We start from the raw sequence: 12,426 nt of genomic DNA, 5'->3' as shown, positions 1-12,426 counted from the left end.
CATTTCCAATAGCTATAGGTCAACCACGGGCTCAAAATTCTAACTCTACATGTATGTACACTGTATGTGGATGTAATTGTGCCATTCTGACACAGTACAACACAATCGGAGCTAACCGTTTAATTACTTGTGGGAACTCAACTTTTTGTTATTTCACGCGCGCATATTTTTCAAACATCTCGGCCAGTTCAACGGTTTCACAATTCGCTATTGTAGCGTTCTTTTGAACACCGTCCCACCTTAGACCAATTTTTAAATTCGATAATGTATCTGTTTGTGTTACGAGTGTTACGAAGGAGAAGACTGCCTTGAAAATTTAACAATCTTATTTTGTCGACACCGTTATAGGAATTCCCTACCCTATATTTACTACAGTATTTGAAGTAAATCTTGCATCTTACAGACATTTTGTAAGGATACTGTATTACCTGGAAGATACCGTTGATAATATTACGTCTTTGACTGTAATTAATTTGAAAAAGAATCCAAAGTCACTTGATCAAATGACAAGAACCATTGGTACAGGTTTCTTCTACATACATGTAAGAAAGTCAAATTAGGAATAGATAAGGATGACATTTTACCTCGGGTACCTTAAAATACCCTGATGATTCCTTAATGATTTACTAATACCAGAGTTACAAAATGTACTTCAGTACTGACAGAGGGAAACGAAGGGAAGTAACTCGTGTAGATCAGATCTACTATTCTGATAAGGAAACAAATCAGGAGAACAAACAAGTTCTGTAATAAAGTTTATTTAATGAAAAAACAACTGTCATCAAGACAGTATATTTCACTAATGTTTAACAACGATGAAATAAATGCGATCAAATGAAATGAATAATAAACACCAACATGGACCCATATATCTAGCACGAGAATTTCGGAACAATTTTCTTCATCATATCGTAACTATAACAAAAGATAATAAAGTTTCAATGCACAGAGCTGAATAACTCATTACAAGCATAAAACAATTGTAAGCTGATGGACACCAGAATACCGCAGATAAACCCATATCCAGTTTGTATACAGTAAAAATCATCAGATTTTTAACGAAACTATATATATCTATTTTTAGATTTACTTTCATTTCAATTTAGAAAACACTAGGCTTATTTCTTTACATAGAAAATGATTGGTTTAATCACACTATCATAAATTAAGGCTCCACTACTTCATCATCATCCCTATCTGGTGATTTGCAAATAAGATTTCTTTTCAAGATATCTACGACAATGGTACGGCCATTCTTAATGATAACTGTAAATTATGTACTGATATTATCCAATTTTGAACAAATTCCTAAATGAAAAGCCATAGTTAATTGTGAATACATGCAGAATCTTATACTTAAATCTGAAGAATGCCCAAAATCATGAAAGGTATGAAAAACTCCTTCACACAACCAATTACATAGTACCAATATGTACCAAACTCCATGGTAACAATTCTAATAACATTTTTCTCATCATATGTACAGAACCTTACCTATGTGTAAATACATTCACACAGCACAAACATAGGGATAAGGGATCTTGAATATCAATAGGAATATTTTGTGTTATAATTCATGTCCAGTGCCTCTCTCTAGCATCCATTCCAAGACAAAGACATCGGCAAGCTGCCCTTTGGACAGAACTAAATACACACATTCAGAATTAGTATATACAGGCTATAAGCATAGGACACATTTTCTTAGTACATGTGTGGAACATATACAAGGTATGTGTACAAGTACAAATACACATGTGCATCTTCTGTAGAAACATATATAAGGTATTTATATGTACAGTATATCCCTAACACATGTGGATACCACCTAACATAATAAGGTACATGTGTACCTAATTTACCTGCACATTTTCATTAAGCATGTATTATTCTACAAATGCATATTACATTCTAATACCTTTATAGAATGACTAATGGTTATGGTGAAGCCTTGTGAAAGTCACTTTCTGAAAGGCCTACAATTTACCACATAAAACCTTACATGCATTGCACCATTGTGGTGTAATTCTATTGTTCAACACTATATACATTACATACATACCAATGTATGGTAGCCCCATACCTGTTACATACAAAATGTAGCACACATTCACTGGTGACATTACACACATACTATATATAGCTACATAACTTATATGTAGCTATAGCTATACATTTAGTGTACTAAGCTTAATACTTAGTAATTGTAGCACACACTGATACTTACTAGTTACATTTAGTGCACAGATACTTTACTTATTACATAGTTACAAAGTATACAAATACTTGTTACATGGTAATTACATACTGTTATTTTCATGTAGTTCTCAAGTATCTGCTACAAAGTACACCCATATTAACTGCTTACATTGGACAGATAGATTTTACATTAAAGCAAATAACAGTAAGATAAATTCCATTTTTAATATACATTACAGCATGTTTAATGTTTGAAGAGTTTAAATTCAAGTCATTATAAGGAAGACATTCAAAATAAATACAGAGAAAAGAGAAAAAAAAGTCAATTGCATAAACTTCTATTGGTTTTATGACAAGGAAAGTGAATATTCTATAGCATTGAAGCAACTTATTATTATAAGGAAAACACAGTTAAGTTACATTGTATAAACCTTACTCAACAACTCAAAAAACTCTGGGTTTCATTTATGGCTTTAAAGAATATGAAATTATTCTTATTGCCACTATAAAATGCCTTCAATGAATACAAGAATATATAAGGTCAAGCTAGTTCCTGATTAATATTTTCTCAGGGTACAGTTTAAATATTCATCTGCCAAACTATAGGGAAAGTGAAAGTAGAATAATTACTGTATTCGACCCAATAAGCACCCTCCCTCTTTTGAGGCACCCAGGCATAAATGAAGATCAAAACTGTCAAGGTTTGCAATAATTTCATCTTATTATGCACCTTTTTATTTGTTGAATTTTTTTAATGCCATTGCATTGGCACTTATCGGGTCGAATAAGGTAGTTGAAAATTCTCAGATATATGAAAATGGCCAAATTTTGCTCAAAATCTACAATACAGATAGAATGAATACCAAAGAACCAAAAACAAATACTACATATTAAACATCAATTCCCTTTGACACTATGATTCTTCCTTCATGGACACACTCTCACTGTCAGCTCCTGTACAACCAGTACTTAGGTTAAGTGGTCGGTTAGCCTTTGAAGTATATATTCCCTGCAGCTTGGCTGCCAGTATGTTCTTTGTTGACCTAGAAATATTAGTTAGATGATACATTTGGGAGGCTGGCATTGATCCCTTAGATGATCCCGAACTTTGACCTTTTGACCCAGACCCAGATTTCTCAACATGCATTTTGCCACTGGAATTCACTTTAACTATTCGTTTCTGCGAGTTGGTGCGGTAGGGGGAGCCGTCCCTCTGGTGTTGGGAACTACTTTTTGGGTGAGTGGGTTTGTCTCTAGGGTTTCCAGTAGGATACACAGAACTGTTTAAAGGATTCACTGATGTTGTTCCTGGTGGTGATGAACTGATTTTCATTGGATTAGAAGCGTTATTTACAAGGTGTTGTGTATTATTAACATGGATTTGAGACATTTCTCTCTGCTGAATGGTATGCTGGTTGACAGCCTTGGTGGAACAGCCACTTTGATGGACTGGATTCTCACCTGGATGTAAGGATCCTTCTGCTGGTTTTATAGAGCCTGTGTCAGAACCTTCCACTGATCTCACTGAGGTCTCTGTAAGGTGATGGGAATGTCTTTCTGTAAAGGGAAACGACTCCACGGGACGAGGGTTACTGGCCTCTGTTTTAGAGTTATCTAAGCCTGGGGGTGATTTATAAGGATGAAAGTTATGATGCATTGCTTGGTTTCTGATAGAACTAAGAACAGTAGATACATGGTGGCTCTGGATGTTTTGGTTCGTAGTTGTTGGAGCTTGGCTCTCATGGAGTTGACTTGTTGGGGCCACACTTTGGTTCTGAGTGGTTTGGATGTGATTTTTCGGAGACGGGGAAGATTGGCTCCTCTCTGTGATGTGATTAACTGTAGCGCTATGATTGGGAGGAGACGGTGAGTCCTTTGATTCAATACCTAGTCTAATGACACTTGAGGACAGAGAGGAAGCCGGAGAAAACTGAGGCAGTGTTTCGGCTATCGTCACTTCATCTTTACTTTGTGTTTGTGGAATCATACGTTCTGGCTGATTACAGCCATTGAGCAAGTTTGCTGGGACAAAATTGATAAGTTGGTATCCAGCAAGTCGCATGTCACCATTCATTTCTTTTTTAATTCCCAAAGAATCACCTACAATCATCGGTTCCTCTGCTAAACGTTGGGCAATTACTCCTTGGTAGGGTTGCACAGACGACTCACTCGAATTGGAGTCTGTATTGTTAATACTGAATTTATAATTCTTTGTTGTATTTGAAGTGTTGACTGCCTCACTGTTTACTATCAGGTGAGATTTACTTGGAATTCTGGGAATTGGAATCTGAAATGACAAAACATCAAACTAGTTAGATAATCCAACACAGTAGTTAGATAATCTGACACACTAGTTAGATAATCTGACACACTAGTTAGATAATCTGACACACTAGTTAGATAATCTGACACACTAGTTAGATAATCCGACACACTAGTTAGATAATCCGACACACGATAATCGACACACTAGTTAGATAATCCGACACACTAGTTAGATAATCCGACACACTAAGAGGATAACATAATCTAGAACAGAATCTCAAGTAACTTTGACAACCACATTTTAAAATATTCAAAGCTAGATTTGACTATAACTTTTCAAAATTTCACTTAATTACTGTAAACACACTAATTTTCGTGCATATGTGAAAAATTGTAAATTATCATTTATTTGCGTGGATTTATATTAGTTAGCATTTTGATGGTTTTCAATAACAGAAATACCCTTTTGCTTAACACTGTACATAAATTAGCGCTTTAAAGACAGTGCGAAAAGCTCTAAAATAACACTAAATGTGTACCGTTAAAATAAGTACATATGTATGTTTACAGCAACCAAAATACTACTTAATAACAAATAATTCCACAGAGACAGTAAGTTTTAAATATGGCTAAGTAAAACAAAGAAATAAAAATAATCTAAAATGTTAGCTAATTACATTCATGTGTTTTAATTTATAACTATTATGTTCACTTGAAAATTTCAAAATACAGTTTAATAAGAAATTTATTGTGAAGAATGAACGCCAATATCGAGTGTCGACCATAGTCAACAATAAGGAAAAGAGTTGGTAAAATTATGTCGACTATAAACGGTACGGAAAGTGTTAAATAGAATATAGCCTTTTCATCCTTATGATCTTTATAAACTATTTGTAAAACAAGGAGCACAATCAATCTTTGAGAATGTTTTCAAGTGTTCTTATCTGATTAAGTTTTAATAAAATGGATATTTACCTCTTTTGGTTTTTATAGAACTCTATATTATTGTCTGATGTTAATGTAAACATTTTACTCATTATCTGAAATCACCTCCTAGGAATTTTGATATGATTTGTTTTTGTAGGTACTCAAAAAACTGGATTAAACAAAGTTGAGTCACACTGGTACTGTTATCAAAACATTACGATTCGTTAACCTTTGACCTCACCTTTTTAGTAGGAGTGCTCTCCTTGATTTCGTTGTAAGCCTGGGAGTCCATCCCTTTCAGGAGGATGGTAGCGGCCTCCTGGTAGCCGCGGGCCTGGGCTGCCATCACAACTGTTATACCGGCATAGTTGGCAAGATCAACATTGGCACCACTTGACAGCAGGTACTGAATCATTGTTAGGAAGTTGTGTTCCACTGCATAGAATAAAGGTGTCTTCCCACTCTTACCATCCTACAGAAAGGACATAAACAATATTGATTACAGTGATCTACTGTCTATAGGTATAGATCTCAATAGTTTGTAGTACGGTAGGTTCACACAATATGCCAAAGGGATCATAAATGTTAATCTCATCACTGATTAGTCTTCAATATTATGAAAATTAATAAAGGATATTAAGTGTATTTTTCCTTTATTTCATCCTTGCTTGAAAACGTTTCATAAAAGAATCATGGTTACAGAATGGTAACTGACCTTTGTCAGTCTAAAACTAAAATATGCACCATGTAGAAACCATTAGGAGCTTAAAGAGTTTGAAAGAAATAGAAAATATAGATAAAACCATAAAATGACTTACCAGAATATTGATGTCTGCACCAGCTTGAAGAAGCATTTCTACTACCGTCTTATTGTTTCTCTCCACTGCTGTGTGAAGGGGAGCTAACCCTACAATTGTAGAAGTCAAATTATTACTAGCTAGCATTAATTATAGACATTATAAGGATAACTGATACACCATAGCTCTATCAAAATGGACATAAAATCTGAATAACTATACCTGTGTCCTGATTAAACTTTAAAACAATAAATCAATTATCATCACATGTCTGATCTTGTTTTAAGGTAATGTTTGAATGTGGTACTGCATGTCACATTTTCACTACAGGGTACATGCATTTTACTTTTGAATATGCTGACAATGACCTTTTAATATTTTTGTTTATTTGTAGAAACTTAATTTACATGTATGCTGTCAAAACATAATATAAGTAATGATGTAGGTGTTTAACTGTGGCATTACAGCAGTGTTGACCGCTGTAACCATGAATACATTTTAAGGTTATGGTCAATAATTTGTATACACTTGGGGCTCTTCATCCCAGCATACTACAGGCCTAATATCAGTACCCTGTGCCTATAAAGTATTGAGAAAGAGTTACTTGAATGAAAAGATTACAGACAGCAAACGTCACATGGCGAACAACCCCAGACAAAGAACAATGTCTATAAGTCATCCTGACCCTTCAGATGACATAAAATGGATATAAGACCACAAATTTGAGGCTGACAGCTTTATTCTAAAACAATATAATGTCAAATGGCGGAGAAATAACATGGTTTTATTGTGTAGTGATATTCTGTACCTTCAAAGTTCCTGGTGTTGAGGTCAGTTTTATTGTGTAGTGGTATACTGTACCTTCAAAGATTCTGGTGTTAAGGTCAGTTTTATTGTGAAGTGGTATACTGTACCTTCAAAGTTTCTGGTGTTAAGGTCAGTTTTATTGTGTAGTGGTATACTGTACCTTCAAAGTTTCTGGTGTTAAGGTCAGTTTTATTGTGTAGTGGTATACTGTACCTTCAAAGTTTCTGGTGTTAAGGTCAGTTTTATTGTGTAGTGGTATACTGTACCTTCAAAGTTTCTGGTGTTGAGGTCAGTTTTATTGTGTAGTGGTACACTGTACCTTCAAAGTTTCTGGTGTTGAGGTCAGATTTATTGTGTAGTGGTATACTGTACCTTCAACGTTTCTGGTGTTGAGGTCAGTTTTATTGTGTAGTGGTATACTGTACCTTCAAAGTTTCTGGTGTTAAGCCTAAGGTCGGTTTTATTGTGTAGTGGTACACTGTACCTTCAAAGTTTCTGGTGTTGAGGTCGGTTTTATTGTGTAGTGGTATACTGTACCTTCAAAGTTTCTGGTGTTGAGGTCAGTTTTATTGTGTAGTGGTATACTGTACCTTCAAAGTTTCTGGTGTTGAGGTCAGTTTTATTGTGTAGTGGTACACTGTACCTTCAAAGTTTCTGGTGTTAAGGTCAGTTTTATTGTGAAGTGGTATACTGTACCTTCAAAGTTTCTGGTGTTAAGGTCAGTTTTATTGTGTAGTGGTATACTGTACCTTCAAAGTTTCTGGTGTTGAGGTCGGTTTTATTGTGTAGTGGTATACTGTACCTTCAAAGTTTCTGGTGTTGAGGTCAGTTTTATTGTGTAGTGGTATACTGTACCTTCAAAGTTTCTGGTGTTAAGGTCAGTTTTATTGTGTAGTGGTATACTGTACCTTCAAAGTTTCTGGTGTTGAGGTCAGTTTTATTGTGTAGTGGTATACTGTACCTTCAAAGTTTCTGGTGTTAAGGTCAGTTTTATTGTGTAGTGGTATACTGTACCTTCAAAGTTTCTGGTGTTGAGGTCAGTTTTATTCGGCCAGTGCTGTATCATAAACCTGAGACAGTCAGATGACTGGACCTTGACTGCTAGGTGGATTGCATTCTCTCCACGTTTATTGACCAGGTTAGGATTTGCCCTTGCTAATAGTAGAGTCTTGACTGCATCAACAAAATCCAGTTCAACAGCTAAATGGAGTGGTGTCTACAAAAAACAATGTTGCATTTCTTGGTCAAGTCAATAAAGTAAAATGTTCAGTCTCTTTATTATCAAAAGTTGACCTTCTACACAAAAGTTAACCTCTGACACAATATTTAGCCTCTCACATAAAAGTTAACAGAGGCTATCAATCACTGTCCTACCTGCTGAGCTTTGTTGTATTTGTCCACACTCTTCCCAGAGATTGACATCAGGTGTACAAACTTCTGCACCATCACGATATTCTCCTGGGCCACAGCAATGTGTAGAGGTCTAAAATGGATAACATCAATGATTCATTATATTTATACTTTACTGCTACATGTATACTTTACTGCTACATGTATACTTTACTGCTACATGTAAGACTTTGACAACATTCTAAAATATCTGACCATATCCAAATGTTACATGAGAAAATGACTTGTATTCTGAATAAAGAAACAAATTATCAGTGTGAATGTGTCAATTGAATAATTTTTTGAAATTAGAAAATACAGTTGATCTTAATTCCTTCAAAATTTATTGTTCTTTGCTTCTACAACTCTGATCTGACATTTGCCGGTTTACCATAGTTTAATCCTATAACTACAATATATCATGCATTAAATTGATAAAATGAGATACATCTTGGCCATACATGTAGCCAATTGATAAACTTCAAATAAAGCCATGGGTTGTTAACCCCAATTAGAGCCAATTTAATTGAATCTACATGAACAATAATTTACATCCCTTCTCATACTTACAAGTCACCATCTTCATCTTGCTGAAGGGCCATCTGCATTTCTGTTAGGAGCATAAGACTGGTACGAGGGTCAACACTCACAGGGTTCAAGGTTGCAGAGGTCACTGGAGTCATGTTGACAGCGGCAGAAGAGGCAGAGGTGGGTGGTGCTAAAATGAAAATGTGTAACGTCTGTTATTATGTAGCCTACTGCTATACACTTATAAAATTGAAAAATAATGAACATTTGACAAAAGTTTTCCCAGTCTACAGCGTAAAGTCTTGTTTATTTATTGGAAAAAAATGTAAGATGTTACAAGTCATTAAAGTAATTTTACTGAGCAATTTAATTTCAGCAGCTCAACAACATTAAACTGTGATCCCACAACTGATCAAAATATATATATACAGCATGTGTGTTGAGACTTAATCAGTTTTACCTGTAGCTTGTTGGTGCTGAGCAAACTCTGGCTCAACTTTGACTGTAGTAAGGTCAACGACATCAGCACTTTCTTCAAGCTTTGCTGCTTTACTTGTTATAGAAGAACCATCATCCTGGCTAGCACTGTTTAAATAACTTAGCAATTTCCGTTTTTTTAGAGGAAGTGCAGAGTCTAAAGAGTCAAATTTATTACTGTTCGGAGGTTGTAGGAGTTTTTCTACTGATGAATGAGTGAACTCAATGCTATCTGTGCTGCTTACTGAAGCTGGACTAACCACATCTGTGGGACTTTTCATCGACTTTGGCTCAGTATTGTCATTGGTTATCACAAGTGGGAGCTTAAGTACCAACTGTTCCCCTGAAGTCTGATGTTGTTCTCTCGTCGAGGCAGTCAACTTTGACAATATAGCAAGTTGTAGAGCACTTTGTATGTTGTTGGGTACTTCATTAGCTGACTGATGAGTTGCTACTCCACTCTGACGTGGTCTAGGGGGTGCCGAGCCAACACGATAACCTTGGGGAATTAGCCCCACTGGTTCTTGTGATATGGACTCAATATTGCTCTTAATCCCTGTGGCATGTCCTAACCTTGCATCTTCTCGAGCATCATTTGTAACCCCTTCAACCATGCTGTCGGCATCCGGGGGATTCCCCTCGTGCTTAATTACACTAGCAACTCGTTGATGATTGGTTGAACGTGCCCCTCGGCCTCTCCCGTTGCGGGACTTTCCCCGTTTCGATTCCGTCCCAGATTTATTCACGGGAACTGTCTTTTGTGAATTTCGGGTCCGCTTTTGGCCTCTCGTTGTCGACTTAGTTGGCGGGGTCACATTGGCATCCTTATCTAATTCGGAAGACAATAGGATAACTGAAGATAAACACGACATAGCCTCCGCGGCCGCTATACGATCTGCTTGCTCCTTCTCGGCCAAATTTTCCGCGCTGGCGACAACATGCCCAGGCGATTTTTGACCAGATTTGTTCCTTTTTCCAGACATTTTTCTCACTCCTTGAACTCTCGTCTCGATCATGATACTTTAACTGTCAATATTTACATCTTTACAACATCACGTTGCGTTCCAAACGTCCTTGAAATCGTCAACAATATCATTCGTCAACACAATTCACATCTTCTTTCGAAACACCTACCATGGAAAATGGCATTTCGGGAAAGTCCCACGGTCACGTGTGCTATTTTATCCAATGACAAGTACGCTTGCCTGCAAAACGGGGATTTCCCTACAAAAGCACAAACCTGTCTACAATCTATAAATAGAAATGACCTCGCCACCACTATTTTTACCCGATCGACCTAGTTTGCTCCATGAATCAGTCCTAATATGCGTAGTTATTTTTAAGGATAAATAATACGATATTTGACGGCATTTTATTAACAAAACATTTTAGCATATCAGAAAATGACATTTAGTTAAGAAGAAACAAAAACGAAATCCGTACAAAGAAGTGTAATTATAGAACACGTATACATGTTATGAGTAGATAAAAATAGAATGTGGAATGTTTTTTTGTAAAGTGCTAAGCGGCGGGATTTAGTGCATAAAATTAATCAGAATGGGTGCTGAAACACATGCTATATCATTATATCATGTTACTTAAAATATTTAGTTGGACACACTTCGGCTATTTGTTTTATTTTTTGTATTAAACGTCTGGGTAATGCGCATTTGTGCTTACACAACAAAAATGGCTATTTTTAGCTCCTTTTGTGACGTTGACAGATATATAGCGTATGTACATGTAGGCCTATAGTGTACACCCGACGAAGTCGTAGATTCCAGAACAGTCTATTAATATATTTCAGTTTGAGAACAGTGATAGAGAATACGTACCGTGCCGTCATTACCGTTAATTTTATTAATAATCTATTTATATGCATGACACGTACTCCTCGTATAGTCTACACCATGTTCATATACATTTGTAGATGTAATAGGCTTTATTGATCATGAGTAGACCTACATATGCATGAGGTTTTTCCAAGATACATATAGGCCTATTCGTCTAGGATCAGATGGTATAAAAATAGTTTTCGATTGATTGGACGAGATATAAATATAAATATTTGGCCACCACTTTTTAATTCCATCGGGGTATTATAAATTCAAAACACATAAATAAACATGTTCATATCTAGATGCAAACATGTTTTTGACATAGCGTATATACATATACAAGTGTCTGTATTCATGTCGTAGGAATTACATGTAGTTCGCTAAATCTGCCTTATATATATATGTTATTAGTTGGTTTTTTTAATATATTAGGAAAAAAATAAAAGTCTAATAATATTTAATTTTATTTTGTAGAGGTTATGAAGTATAATGATAATGGAGCCCTTGTAAATTTTAAATTTTATATACAAGTAACTCGGCTACGCCGGGGTTACATAATTTACACGTGATCCATTATCATGATACCCTCATAACCTCAACAAATAAAAATATATTCCTTAAATAAACAATGCAGTGAAGCCAGTACAATATACTGTCAGGCCATAAAGCCGAGTTGTGGTCTACAATTCCATTTTACATTTTTACAATGTTATTAGTATAATAAAGCAGAGATTTAAATATAAAATAATACTATAAAAATCTCTGAATAAAGGATTTCTGCATGCGTGTTAAACTGTTTCCATCTAAACATACAATTTGTATAAGACATAAAAACCAAGATTTTTTTTTACAGTGCATAAAATCAGTGTTGTTTCTAATGTTTACAAGGCATCATACATGTTTGTTTGTCCATTCCATTGATTTTCACAGTTTAATCGTAGATTTATAAGTCTCCTTGGTTTAATTCATGACCATGGACGTATATAACACTTATAAAATCCTTGTTCATCACTGAAGAAAAATAGCATGTAAAATTTTGTCGCCCAGTTATGGCACATATGACTTTAATATCTCGTTCAATATATTGATGATGGTTTATAAATGTAAATTAACATATGACACTTTTGCATTGTATTGTATTTGGCAGAACCATATATGTGTATGTTTCTGGTATTACCAATACCAGAAACATATGTGTCGTA

The 12,426-nt window shown here is 35.4% G+C and overlaps 1 protein-coding gene across 1 annotated transcript; it reads right to left on the bottom strand.

Annotated features, from left to right (window-relative positions):
- Positions 1-742: 742 nt before the first annotated feature.
- LOC138317852 (uncharacterized) lies at positions 743-10,709 on the bottom strand. Its single transcript, XM_069259791.1, has 7 exons — positions 9,370-10,709; positions 8,952-9,099; positions 8,367-8,475; positions 8,007-8,208; positions 6,207-6,295; positions 5,630-5,860; positions 743-4,483 (listed from the first exon to the last, which is right to left on the bottom strand). Exons 1-7 carry the CDS (start codon positions 10,400-10,402, stop codon positions 3,110-3,112), a joined length of 3,186 nt encoding a protein of 1,061 aa, XP_069115892.1. The 5' UTR covers positions 10,403-10,709; the 3' UTR covers positions 743-3,109.
- Positions 10,710-12,426: the final 1,717 nt, after the last annotated feature.

This window comes from Argopecten irradians, chromosome 3, assembly GCF_041381155.1.
Source record: "Argopecten irradians isolate NY chromosome 3, Ai_NY, whole genome shotgun sequence".
NCBI classification, from domain to species: domain Eukaryota; kingdom Metazoa; phylum Mollusca; class Bivalvia; order Pectinida; family Pectinidae; genus Argopecten; species Argopecten irradians.
Note: the sequence above shows the minus strand (reverse complement) of the source record. Positions and strands in the feature narration are given on the sequence as shown.